At 42.6% G+C, this 14,864-nt stretch overlaps 1 protein-coding gene across 1 annotated transcript in view; it reads right to left on the reverse strand.

Annotated features, from left to right (window-relative positions):
- AR (androgen receptor) overlaps positions 1-14,482 on the reverse strand; it is a 137,364-nt gene extending 122,882 nt beyond the window's left edge. The window contains exon 1 of the mRNA XM_006125241.4: positions 12,796-14,482. Coding sequence (XP_006125303.2) covers positions 12,796-14,012 — 1,217 coding nt within the window. The 5' untranslated portion in view covers positions 14,013-14,482. The remainder of the gene's footprint in view (positions 1-12,795) is intronic.
- Positions 14,483-14,864: the final 382 nt, after the last annotated feature.

A 14,864-nucleotide genomic window follows, 5' to 3' on the forward strand; every position in this document is an offset into this window, starting at 1 on the left:
TAACATCCTTACTCTCGGTCCTATTCATTAGCACAGTATGAAACACTGCAATTTGATTTGCATTCCAACAAATTGCTATGATTGCAAAATGAGAGATGCACACAATTATGGCACTCCTGCACAAGTCACTGAGTGCATAGAGACAATATGTTCACATGTTTCATAACTGTTTACTAGAAATAAATTTCTGTTGCAGTGCAAGACAATGTATCTGCCTTTCTTCTCACTTTGCACACTGCCTCCTCAGCTCCACTGGGGGAAAAACAGCAGGTATGTGACCAGCATTCTTGCAGCATACCTTTGCTTTGCAGCATTCACAGCCTATGTGTCCTAGAATAGCTGCAGGGCCACCACATTTGAAAGGAGACTGTTAGGAACAGAAAATTACATTTTATTTGATGGCAATGGACTATGGAATTCTTCATCTGAATTGGTGACAAATTCAGTGGTAGTCCAGGTAGGCGTTAATCAGAACCTGTCATCATCTGAAAGCTGTTAGGTGGGCAGCCTGGGAAGAGCTTGCCTCCATTCAGTTCTCAGATTGTAGATGTCCACATCGCAAAAACCAGCCTTACAAACTGGCCGTGATTTTCTTGGAAGCTTCAAGCTGAGGACTGAATGGGACAAAGGGACTAAACTTCTCTCGTTCTTTCCAAGTCAAAGCTGAGGCTTACTCATGGAGCAATAGGTGCTGAGGAAGGCTGCACAGCAGCTGCCTGTGCTTTAACTTCTTGGGCTGTCAATGTGGTATTTTCAACAGCATAAAACACATTTTACTGTTAAAATAATAGTTTATAGGTAAACTAAATCAAGGCAGGACAGATAGGGCTTCACAAATTTCTCAGCTGAGTTAATCTTCAAGGCTGCCTTCTCTGGTTGCATCCACACTTTTAGTTGGCAGTGTGATTTGCAGCTCAAAAAACATACATGCCTGTCCTAGCTCAGATCGAGCAAGCATGCTAAAAATGAAGTGTACCTTTGATCGTACAAGCAGCTGAAGAGGCTAGCTGCCTTGAGCATGATCCCTCACAAGACAGCAGGCATGTATGTACTCATGCTGAGTCACCCGGCCATCTGACAAATCAGGGTATCTGCTCCAGGCCCCATGCTTTGGGGGCCCCCGCCTCGGCCACCTCAATCATCTGTGGATGATGGGACCCAAAGCGGTATGGGACCAGGTGTGGGAAGGCAGCAGGGGTCACCCTTCCATACTCACTCACTCATGACAGTGGCCCAGCAGCCTGCTCCACTACACCCTGCCATGTTGCCCTCTCCTCGCTGGCTGTGCTCTGCTTCTCTGAGGCAGTGAGAAGTAGAGTGTCCAGCCCAAGAGCACTCCGCTTTCTGCTACTGTGGAGAAGCAGAGCACAGTGGGCTAGGAGAGTGGCAGGGCAGAATGGAACTGTATTTAGTATTGCCTTTGTGGGACAAAGTCTTTGTGTCATGATGCTGCAATGTTACATCACTTACAAAATACATTCAGAATTGTTAGCATCTTTAAACCTAATTTGCAGAAAGAGGGACAGATTCAGAGAAATCAGCACAGATGATAACTCCATTAGGACTGCACACCACCTTGTAATGTTCTAACATTAAAATTCTCCATGGGGAAATGTATCACATGAGCAGAGGTTATGCATACGGCTATAGGCTCTATTATTATTTATTATTTGTGCTGCAGGGACACCTAGGAGTCTCAGCCATAGACTAGGATACAAACACAGAACAAAAAGACAAAATGTTACAAGCTAAGTATAAAACTAGAGACAGAGACAAAAGGTGGATATGGAAAGATGCAAGGAAGGAGAGGAGACAAAACGAAACAATTAAACAATACTAGTTTGCGGTTATCATGGCAAATGTGACATTTAAGAAGGGAGACAAGGTGGCTTTGTGGATGTTTTGGGGGCATATACACCACTTTTGTGCCACTTAAGCCCATAGCCTTCGTGTAAATTTAACTCCTTATGCACATTTGCAATTTTGGTTGGTCACAATCATGCAGCTACTGAATAGTTCTCTGGGAGCTATCAGGATGGTTCTAAGGAACAAAGTTTTCACTAAAGTGGGATGAAAATTTTACAGTGGAATAGTTTGCTATGAGATTATACTGACTCAATTGCATAAAAAAAATTATTTTAGGTTATATTTTTACTACATACACTACAAAAGGGAATGATCGATTATCAGACCATTTACCAATTATAAAATGAATTGCATATGACCAATTAGAGTAGCAATTACAAATGAGCACACCAAGTCCCAATTACCAAAATAATGAAAACAGCAATTACCAACTAGAGTAACACCAATTATAACCCCAATCTCAAAGCCAATTACCAATTTATAAAAGAAAAATAGAAATATAAAATTGATATTAATTTTATTCTATAATTTATAACATAAAAATCCAAATGTTTTCCCTAAATTACATCATGTTGACTTTTATAAAATATAACATGAACCTTTACTCTATACATTCTAAATGAAGTATTTCAATCTTATCAAAATGAAATATTTTGATCTCATCAAAACAAAACATTTAAATTACTTGGACAAAAATGATTAATTTTTAAATAAAATTTTGAATCATATTCTGCAGGAAATCTCAGGATTTATGTTTTGCATCCTGATTTGGAGATATTCTTTTTTTTTTTTTTAATTTCAGAACTTCCTGCGGAACAGGAATTCTGTTCCAACCTGCTCCAGTTTTTACTACTTCACTCTATTGAACTAACCAGTTTTAATAGCTGGCGTAGTTCTCAGTGAAGTACTGGCTGTAAATAATATCATTCATCTTGGGTTACCACAAGGCAATTAAGAAGGAAGGCAGAAGTGAAGGATGTCCCACTATTTCCATGATTACCACAGTAACCACTGCCAAATATAAATCTTGAAATAAAAACTTCAAAAATTGTGGGTGTTCTCTCCTTTCTCTATGTAGCTACATCTACACTACATGTTTTTGCATCAGAAAATATGCTAATGAGTCCCTCATTAGGATAAGTTGCGACTTCATTAGCATATTTTCTGCCATTTCTTTTTGCGCAAAGGGTTTTTGCCTCTCCAGGACAGCATAAGGATCTTGCACAAAACAGGGGTTTTGCACAAAAAGAAATGGCAGAAAATATGCTAATGATGTTGCAATGTTCCTCATTAGCATATCTGCGGACACAAAAACGTGCAGTGTAGACGTAGCCTGTGTGTATTCAAGAATCCATAAACATCTCAGGATTTCTCCCCACATAATGTCTGTCTCTCTCTCTCCTCCCTTCGCCCCTGCCCCCCGTAACACCGGGAGTCACATGGAGACTTGTTGAATTGACCCCTATTCTCTCTGTCAGGTAATGTTAAATATGACAGTCCTCTTAGATCCTCCCCAGTTCAGGGGAGTCACAGGTACTGCCAGGGATGAAATGCCTCCTGTGTGACTGTAAAGTGAGCCCAAAAAGCTAGTATAAGTGGAGCTGATTACTTTTTGCTTTGCCTTTGATGAGTTGGTGACACAATCACAAGAAGGTGTTATTTTAATGACAGATACGTGTTTCCTTACAACTCCAGTGAACTGTCTTTTCTTTTGAAGTCTACCAATATAAAGTCACAATTTCTCTCTTCTGTTACAAAACATAGTCTGATTTTATTTAAAATGCATCTTTTGTGACATATCTCCCACTCTTGCGTTGCCCCTTTAAAGAGAATGTACTAGGGGCTCTCTAACCTTCAAACAAAAACAACAAATCCTTTGTATGTTTTCCAACTGTCTATATTTAATATCTCCCACACTTGTTGGAGTTTCCAATAATATGCAAATGGAAAGCATATGAAAAGGCAAAGACTAGTTGAATTGCAGTCCTTAGTTTTGTAGTAGAGAAACATGGTATGAATATCATAAACACAGATCACAAAAAGATGTAAAACTGTGCAGGTTTGGAAAAGCTGTCACAATCAATTGGTTTAATATTATCTATATAAAGATACCAGCTAATACAAGACATAATGCTCATACCCAATACTGCTGTACCTAAATGGATCCGAGTTCTTAAGAGCTATCATACATTATTTCTCTGATGCATTGGTGAATTCCCTCTGTCTTCTATCCACAATGCTTTGTGTATTGATTACCTTTTTGTTACATCTTGGGTTTAAGAGGAAATTCAAAACAGTGTGCTCATTTTATGTGTCAGGCATGAATGTTTAGAATATATTTGTTGAAGATGCCAGATCTCAGAAATTCAAAGGGTGGATGTTTTTCAGATACATCTGGTGAAACAGGTGTTTTGTTTTTAATTACACCACTAGATTCTAAGCACAGTAGGCAAGGAGATTCTAAATCTATGAATGAACAAAGCTCTACATAATATTGGCATGTGCCCTAAAGCATCTACCGTTCCTTGCCATACTAGCAAATTCAGAAGTAGCACATGGAAACAAAAACAAAGAAAAAAGAGAGAGAAAATATTTATCATTTCATGGTAAATATAATTATAAATATAAATTATAATGGTAACAACTGAAATCACACGACCAAACAAAAAATCATATGATGGAGAAAGGGAAGCAAAAATAAACACCAGAAGCACTTTTCCTTCCCTCATTACTACAGCCATGAGAGTCTTTTTAATAGCAGAGAAAAAAACCTACAAATGCAAATATTCCCAGTTCTATGACAATCCACTTAATTCTAACATCAGCCTTCTCTAAAAATCGTGAACAAGTTCATAAATAGAATAGGCATGAAATGATTTATGTTATTAATTTTATGGGTCCTGCTGCTGTAGCAACATAGCGATCCCATCCTGCAAAAGTCTGAGTGTCTCTTGCAAGCTCCAGAGTGCTTGCAGAATCTGGAGGTTAGTTTCCTGAATGGAAATGTTATATTTACACCTGATGTAAATCACATAAACCACTCTCAACTAGTGGCAGAATGAAAACAACTGCTACTTTATAACAGCTGCCACCTGGATTTAGGAGGCCAAATTTTAAAAAAGCACAAACTAATCTAAATTAATGTGAATAAAACAAATAGACACATCCAAAGCATAAAATAAAAGAAACACACAAAATGCAATTAACTGAAGTCAACCAACCCAGCAGAGAACTAAGTAAACAAACAGCCTTGCAGAATCCATGCTAACCCGTCAGACATGGGGCTAGGCAGTCTCACTATCAGCCCTACTAGACAGGCTCCATGCTCATGATGAGCTTATGGCTAAAAGTCATCCTAAAAGCTATAGGTTTAAACAACACTTTTAAAGTGGCACCTAGTTTAGTTCTCTACCCTACATGGTGACCAGATTAATTTAATAATTTATTAACTCATCCCTGATAGATGAGATGAGTGTCTAGCTAGCGACATGCCATTCACACATAAAATGGCTGAACGGTTCTTTAAGTGTTCATCAGGGCTGGGTTCTGCTCCTTCCATCTTGTGCTTAAAAAATTCTTTTCATGGCTATGAGTAGAAAACACATGAAAGCCCTTTTGCGCTTTTTAAATTATTATTACGTGCTAAGGAAAACTCAGTGCAGGGCGAGCATCAACCTCATTAAAAGGCGTGTGTGTATGTGTGTGTGTTTTTTTACTTGGTTTACAAGCACATAGCTTCAGGCACTAGATAGGAAAGGGTCTTGCCCAGGGCTCCAGAAGGTATGAGGATCTTAGCCAGGTTTAAGGACTGCCATAATTTTGCAGGGGCAAAGAGTATATTAGTCTGGCAACTCAGGACATAAAACTTAGCTGCAGAAGACTTTGCCATAGTGTTGTAAACACTACAATGCTACAAGCTTTGAACAAAGGGCCTGATCCAATCCCCAGTGAAGTCAATGTAAGTTTTTCCCATAACTCAAATGGGCTTTGGATCAGGCTCAAAGTGTTAAAGATAAAACAAACATCTGTCCAAGTATTATTCTACTTGAAAATGGACTAAATTCATCCATGGAATAACTCTACGGAGAATAACAGGTGAATTTCAATAGAGATTACTCTGACCTCATCTAATCAATAGATCAACTACCAAAACTTGTCTTTTGGTAACCCACTGGTCTATTATCCTGTCAAATGATTTGCTCAGGTATCCTTAGTAATATTTTTTAAAGAAGCAAACTATTGACAGAAAATAACAGACCCTACAGAACTAAATGATCAAAGCAAATCCCAGGAACTATCATTATCAGTAATGCAACGCTCACAGAAACCATTGTTTGTGAGCACTTGCCAGAACCAGGGATAATGCAAATAAACTCTGGGCAAGCTTCTTCTTATCCAAAAGCTATGTCAGCGCTAAAAATTGTTATAAGTATCCCGTTATTTAAGACCTTAGCCTGTCCTAAACAGAAACAGACAATGGCACAAAACTGGTCTTATGACGTGAAAAGGTGCATAAATTCCCCTGTGAACTAGGCTAGGACCATTAAACTCATTTGTCACTAGTGGTCTAGCCAAAAGAAAACCTCGGAATCAACCTTCGTGTGTGTTTGGGAAAATTTTGCAAACCTGCAATACTATATTTTTAAAGCTACAGAAGTGACTTTGAACACAGATCTATTAGCAAAAGACATCACTGAAAACACTTCGATGTTCTGAAAGGAGACGAAAAGTGATAATTAAGGACTGGATTCTGAGCATCTTAAATACCACATTTTTTTCTCTCAATAAAAACTGTCTTTGGAGTCAGTGGTCACCTGTCTAAGAAAGCATTAAGCAAAGACTTCTGGATCTGTCCCAAGGTTTAATCAAATAAACCAGATGTGTTGATAGTGCTGCAGGATAACAGCCTGCTTCCTTACAAGGACAAATTTGCTTCGCTTGTCCAGCTGTAGAAAAGGATAGAATCTGCCTCATCATTTTTAAACAAAAACAAAAGGGTTAAAAATGGGGGGATGAGGGTTATTTTTTTTTCCTGTAATGAGAGACAGGATTTAGTGCATCAATGATTTCCACAATTACCTGGAATTCACTGTACACTAAATCTCTTTTAATAACTGTGGGCTTTGAGCGCATATAAGAAAGCTGGCCGGGATGGCAGGTTTTAGAAACAGCATTCTTCCATGCGCCGCTTCCCTTCAAAAGAAATATTTACATAATATTGCCATTTGCTTGAGCAGAAAGGTCATATTAGAAAACCAGTGGGTTAATTGTGCTCCCATAAAAGTTGATAGGAACATCACTACTAACCAGGTGCAGGATTGGGCTCTTTGATTCTAAAATTAGCTTTCCTTAAGAGACTCATAAAACAAAAAGCGGCATACTGATTACTACTAACGGAAAAAAATCATCAGGTTCAATATGCTTACCTCTTTTTTGGTTGATCTTACCAACACCTTTCCAGTTTTATTAACAATTACCACAATCTCCTCCACTCATAACAATTACTATTATATTAATTATTTACTATTTGTATGACACTAGAACTACAAGCTCTATGTAAGATTACAATGTCATTATGCTAGATGCCAGACTAGTAAAAGAGTCTCTGCCCTGAACTGACTGCAATTGGGTGACAAGTGGGTATAACTCACAAGCAAATGGACAGGATGAGAAAACGAGCAAAGTGAGAATGATAAGAATGTGGTTACAAAGACTATCTCTATATGCACAACTAGATGTTTTTGAGTCAATTAACTCCTCAATTTACTTATAGCCTTTGTTTCCATCACCAGATTAGTGACTAATTCCAGGAGTTTATTATTTTTGTGTGAAATAAATCTGCCCAGAACCCTTACTTAGTCTTAATTTCTAATTTTCACGTCATGTCTTCTGGTGTGTGAACTTTCTGTCTTATTAATATTTTTTCTAGTAATCCCTTTCCTAATTTTGAAAACCTCTATTGTAACCTCAACCAATGCAAAGAATTCCTCAGTAAATGAAACATTGCTATGAGAAAAAAGCTATTAATTCACAGAATAGCAAATGTGCAGATACATTTGACACTCATAAGGAAATAACGCTGGAACATTTATGTGCGACATCTGAAAAGCCTCAAGAGCAATCCAAATTGTGTTAAAACATTTTGTTTTGCTTTTTAAATGTTTAAGTAAATGTGATGTACTATTGTGAGTCCAGCAAACTGAAATACTCTTGTTTATGGTCAGTGATACAGCCCCAGCAACGTTAATTGAAACCTGGAGGGACCAACCCCTCGTAGCGAGTACAATTGTTCACCTCTCTTTCCTATCCACTCCTTGCCCTGTCCCCAGAGACAGCCAATAAGCGGGACTAAGGGTGATGGCAGGTTTTATAGATGGACATCCCATTATCACAGGAATCAACTCACTTCACCAGAAGTGACTGCTCAGCCATCAGATGGTACCATTCAGTGTATTATATTCAAAATAATGACATGATGATGCACAGGAGAAAAACCCTGTGTCCCATCAGCAATCTTTTAAGCCATCTGAGCCTCCAAGATGTTTTAGAACTGAAATAACCTATTTTGGTATCAAAAATAAAATAAATTAAAAAGCATGAGCAGATAAGAGATAACAGAAATAAAACAACAAAAGGTCTGGTAGCACTTTATAGACTAACAAAACATGTAGATGGTATCAGGAGCTAACTCCAGTTATCTGAAGAAGTGGGCTGTGCCCACGAAAGCTCATGATCCCAGCTACATGTTTTGTTAGTCTATAAAGTGCTACCAGACCATTTGTTGTTTTTTCTGTACAGACTAACTCGGCTACCCCCTGAAGCTTTAGAAATAAAACTGTCACATGTTAAAAAACAAAAGGGAAAATATGCTAATGTTTTAATGTCACGTATGCATAAAAGGAGCAGAATAAAATATTCAAAATTAAAAAAAGAAGGCACCAGTCCAAAAGAACTGGGGACAAGAAGAGAGAAGCAGACCAGTAAAAGTTGAGAGAATGGATGAAGGTTCCAGTGCAGTGGTTCCCAACCTTTTCCAGATGGGGACCCATTTTGACAATTCAGGAAGACTTGGTGACCCAAAGCAATTCAAAAATGGGGGGTATAGAAGGGGCAGAGCCACCTGGGGAGACACTTGGCGACCCCTTTGAAGTGTAATGGAGACCCATATTTGGGTCCCAACCCATAGGTTGGGAAACCCTGGTCCAGTGTGATGCATGAGGCAGGATGGCTCAGGGGAAGAGGGTTGGTAGCAAAGCATTCAAAAATACTTATTACTACTCAATCCTCCCCAGCATCTGCCACTGACCACAGCATGAATGTCACAGGATATGGGGCTCTAACAATGTCCCAAAATGGACGATTTCTCTGTGGGGCTGCAGAACACTAGAAGGCACATTAGCTGAGTCCCTCACCTAGCACCTAAGAGAGAACTAAGTCCTGGTCTACACTAGGGAGTTATTTTGAAATAACTCCCCTTATTTGAAAATAATAACTCCTGCTTTCCATAAGGAATAACGCTTATCTTGAAACAGTTATTCCGAAATGGCAGAAGTGTGGATGCTCCACTGCTGCTATTTTGAAATAGCTACTCCCCAGATTCATTTAATGTCATTACAGTGCTTCCTGGGGCTCTAAGTTGAGGTAGCACATCCAGGCTACGTCTACACTGGCCCCTTTTTTGGAAGGGGCATGCTAATTTTGAAAGTGGGAATAGGGAAATACGCGGGGGATTTAAATATCCCCCGCGGATTTAAATAAACATGTCAGCCGCTTTTTTTCCGGCTTGGGGAAAAGCCGGAAAAAAAGCATCTAGACTGGCCCGATCCTCCGGAATAAAGCCCTATTCTGGAGGATCTCTTATTCCTACTTTGAAGGAGGATCGGGCCAGTCTAGACGCTTTTTTTCCGGCTTTTCCCCAAGCCGGAAAAAAAGCGGCGGACATGTTTATTTAAATCCGCGGGGGATATTTAAATCCCCCGCGGATTTCCCTATTCCCACTTTCAAAATTAGCATGCCCCTTCCGAAAAAGGGGCCAGTGTAGACGTAGCCCCACAGTAAAGAGGCCTCCCTTGGACTAATTTCAAGGCTTCCCTGTAGTGTGAACGCACTATTTTGAAATAGTTATTTTGGGAATTATTATTTCAAAATAATTTCCTAGTATAGATATGCCCTAAGAGAATATCTTGCCCTGACTTCAAGGTGAGGTAAGAGGCTCCTCTGCAATCCATTCTACAAAACACTGTGCAACCTCAGGCAAGTAGCTAGCCTAATTACCTAATCTAACCTTGCTTTGGAAATGTAATGTGCGGTCAAAGGTACCAAGTATGATCATTACAGGGGGACTTGTGCACAGGAGGGAGCTGAGGGAAAGAACGTTGATACAAAACCTCTGTAGTTCCTATGACTCTGTCATCACTCAGGTTATTGTCTAAGAAATGGTGTATAAATCACTGCCTCTGTCACAACAACGATTGTCCATTCATCTGTTATCTGTTCATATTCGGAAGTAAATTAAACTGCACAATGCAATCAATAGGCAGTAAGTTGTAATGGTAATAAAGAATCTCATCTAGATGATGAATAACTTTGGTAAGATTGAACTATACAATGTTAGCAGCACCACACAGAAGCCTCATTCCTCTTCACTTAAAGACGGTTAAATTAAAACTAAACACAAAGTGGCATAAAAATCCTGGTTAGTGTCATTCATGGTCAGAAAATTTTTTAGTAATCACATATACTATATGGTTCAAAGTAATATTACCTGAAGTAATTACATTTTAAAAACTCAGCCTAATTCTGCATACCTTAATGTAACTATTCTTTATTTACCTGTGCAGTTATATTGTGAGCAAGGACAACACACATTGAGTAAGAAGTCAGCACGACTGGGTCCTAGGACTTCAAAGTCACGCTATCAACTGACAAAAGCTATGACAAGTAAAAATATAAGGCCCTCATCAACTCCAATTACTTTCCACGGACTTCAGTGGGAGCGCTATTCTCTGTATGTCAGTCTCACCTCACTGGACTATCTGCTACACAGACTCACTTCCACACTCCCTTGCTTTTCCCCATTTTTGACATATCCTTATTTTTTATTTAAAATATTTTGATATATTTAGTGCTAACAATAGCTGCTGTATTGCCCAAGAAAATGAAGATATCTTCTTATCAACAAAAAAGTTTCAGCGCAAGCAGAGACAAGTATGCGTCTTCTGCAAAATGCTGATGTAAAAAGATTTCCTACCTGTTTGACTTGCCCATTTGAATCTTTGACTTCCTTACAGAGAATGTTAACAAAGGTGCCAACTAGGATGTGGAAACCCATCAGAAAGTCTTTGAACTGAGATCACTAACTCACTTTACACACTGTTTCAAATAGTAAGTGAACAGAGTTGGATCGTTTTAATGGGGTTGCCAGGACTAGCGTTAGACTTGATGGGGTTCGGGGTTAAAGTCAAAATTCAAGCCCCATTGCCAAGAGCTAAAGACCTCAAATTCTGCACTCCCTTCCCCGGGCAGCAGGGTTTGTGCTTTGCCCCCCCTCCCCCCTTCCTGGGTTGGTGGGGCTCAGCTTCAGTCCCCCTTCCTGCAGTCATATAATAATTTTAGAGGTCAGAAGGGGGTCACGATGCAATGAAATTTGAAAAACCTTGGTTTATAGTCTTAATTGAAGTGACAGCGTCAGGTAGTCTGAAATTATTTTATCATGACTAGTGCATTGATATGCTCATCGCTTCAATGTTATTTTTACCTACTTCAGACAAAAGTGGTTTACTTCCAACTTTGGGTGAGATTTAATAGAGCTAATGACAGAACCAAGGGAATTACCTTCTGTGAAATCCTTCTTGTAAAATATATAAAAACTCCCTTCTGATTTCTTTTGTTTGTTTGAAGAGGAGACCCATATAACTGGTTATTATTTACAAAGTACTCTAGCATGCAATCTTAGTAATTGCTCCCCCACCTGAATTAAAAACAGACTTTAAATCCAAAGGGACAATTATTATAAGAGCAAACTCACTTAGATTAACTTTTCCCAATGCTGTGATCAATCTCAGGTTCCACTCACAAAGAAGACTAGTGCTCAGACAATTTTTTTAAAATCTGAAATTCAGCAGGGGTCTATACTATAAATTCACTAACCTGAATTCCTTAAGTTTATTGCACCCTAGCCTGATAGTATTCTGGAAATAGATACATGCACCCTAGCCTGATAGTATTCTGGAAATAGATACATAACTAATTTACAGGTAAGTAATAAAATAAATCAGGGTGGTTATACTGTCTCACAGTGTTGTGACTTTCAGAACAGCAATGCAGGCAACAATTGAGGCTAATGAGTCACAAGGAGCAATGCTATAACATTAGAGTAAAACAAAAACAAAACCACAAAACTATTACTCAATTTAGGCAACCAAATCAAACTGTATTGAGATTATAAATTGTTCTGATCTTTGCAAACCATCACCTTTTACAGAACAAACTCTTCCATATACTTTCTTCTTGAATACTGAATCCACTTCACAATTCAAACTGAACAGCTGTAGCCCTCTTTCCTAAGAACCAGGTCTGGGTTTTTTAGAGGGACTCAGCACTTCACAAATGCAGGGGGAAAATGTCCACTAACTTTTATAATTACCCGCTTGCCAGGGCAATTTGCATATTATTTGCCCCTGCGTGCTGTTTATTTCCCCAGCAGTGCCCTTTGGAACAGTCGGATTGCTTACTGTCGCAGTAACCTATATTCACTAGCGCTTAGTACTATTTCAACGCACAAGGTAGTTTTGCTCAACTTTACTTTTCTGAGCAGATGCTGACAAGGCAGACCAGGGGATATTAAACCAAGCTAGTATTTGTGGGTTGAAAATGAGCTTGGAGAGTGTCAGGACAGGTCCTTATCTGCACATGCCGGTGGGTACTTACCGGATTTCCCCAAAAGCCCCAGCGTAGCCTTCCATCCAAGGAGTGAGTTCGCTTTTGATACAACCGGAGGCAGCAGCATAGGGCATCCTGCTCACCATCCCTCCTGGGTACCACATGTCGGATGGGAAGTCGCTTCCTTCTTGACCTGGTGGCCCCTGGTTTCGCCCACAGCTGAAAGGGCCAACAGCTGCCTCTGTACATGGGCTGTAGAGCTGTCCCTCATCAGTGAAAAATGAATGCCAGGCTGGGGCCGAGGAAGGGCAATGAGGCGCCAGGCTGGTCATGTCCCCCCCATACCTGCACTGGGCAGCCCAGGAGCTGCCGGGCCCATAGTCTAGGGGGTTCTCAAGCTTGATACGGGCATGAGGGGCGAGTGCTAGTTGGAAGTTGTAGTAATCACGACCCTGCAAAGCAACAGGCTCCTCCAGGCCTGGGGAGCTCTTATACAGGGACAGGGTAGGGGGCACTTCTACAGCCAGGGCATTCTCACCTGGCCCGTGGCTGCTGCCTGTGGCTGAGCGCCCTTTGAAAGAGGCTGGGCTAGTGCCCTGCTCTTCCAGGAGCACAGCCCCTGTTGAATTCTTGCTGTCCCCAAGCTGGGTGCCTGCTGCACCCCGGGAGTGCCCACTGGGCTGGGCGAACATGCAATCCTCCCGGGGCAGAAGCTCGCTGGGCGTCTCCAGCGCCTCCACCCCCAGACCCATGGAGGCAGACACGGCTTTGCACAGCTCCTTGGCGTTGTCCCCAAGAAAGTCCTCCTTGGTTGCAGATGCCTCGTCGCCACGGCTGCCCCTGGTCTGGGTCTCTGGCGGCAGGAGCTGCAGGGTGCCTGCTTCGCTCAGGATATCTTTGAAGTCCCCAGAACAGCCGTGGAAAGTGGAGCCCATCAGGGACAGGGTGGAGGAGGGGGGGACAGCTGGGCTCTCATCCTCAGGCTGCAACACCTTGGCCGCCGGGGCACACTGGCCTTGGGGATGCTCCTCCAGCGCCAGGTAAGTGGGGGAGCCTGGTTGCTGCTGATGCTGCAGGTGGGCACCGGGTGGGCACTGGACAGAGGAGGAAGGCTGAGGGTTGGTGCCCGGCTCCTCTCCCAGCAGGCCGGCCCCCGGGCTCTGGAAAGCCTCGCGGACGCTCTGGAACAAGGTCTGGAACGCTCCCCGGAAGGTTCTGCCCCCCGGCCGGGAATGCACGCTGTTGAGCCCAACTTGCACCTCCATCCCCGCAGGGAGCACGTGGGGCAGCCCGCCGGGCAGGCTACAACCGAGGGCAGGCGAACCGAGAGAAGGAGCCGTGCGCGGTGCTGCACCCTCGTCTGCCGCTCACTGGCTCGGCTCTAGCACGGGCTTTGGCCAGCCACTCTCATGCTATCCTGCCCTGCTCCGAGGACGCCCCGCACGCGGGCTGGGCTGGGCTGGGGAGGGAAGCCCTGGCTGTGCACTAGCAAGTGCCGCCTGGATCGGCCCCTCCGGATTGCCGGAGGTGGTGGCTGCTCTTTACTCTTTTGATCCGCAGCCCGGAGCGAGGCAGCCGAGGGGGCGGGGCGCGGGGGACCGGCCCACGCTGCAAAGCAGGTCCCGCGGTCTTGCAATGATTAAGCTGGTAACTTTCAGCAAGGAGCGCGGCGCGGGTTTAGAAAACGCCGCGGGTGCAGCTGACGTCTAGCGCAGCCAAAGGGAGGGAGCGAGCGAGCGCCGCCGCCGCGCAAACAGGATGACACGAGGTTAACGCCAACAGCACAGGCCACGGCAGCCGCTCCGGTCCCGAGCGGCCCTTGACCCTTCCCCCGAGGTCGGCGGGCGCCGCTTAGCGCTCAGCGGGATCACAGGCTACAAACAGTCTCCCGCCGGCTGCAAAAATACGGACTCGGCGAGGCTGCACCCGGAGCGGCGGGCGGGGAGAGGGCAGCAAATTCGGAGCGGCTGCGCTTGTCCCCGGGCCAGAGCCCAAACCGTCCGGGCTCCAAGGGGCTGCGGCAGAGCGAGGTCTCGGCGCGAAGCAACAAGTGCTGGGGGAAGCGTGGCCCTGGAGCCACCCCTTGCAGCAGCGTCTGCGCTCAGCGGATGGCTCCC

This window comes from Pelodiscus sinensis, chromosome 13 (genome assembly GCF_049634645.1).
Source record: "Pelodiscus sinensis isolate JC-2024 chromosome 13, ASM4963464v1, whole genome shotgun sequence".
In the NCBI taxonomy this organism is placed as follows: domain Eukaryota; kingdom Metazoa; phylum Chordata; order Testudines; family Trionychidae; genus Pelodiscus; species Pelodiscus sinensis.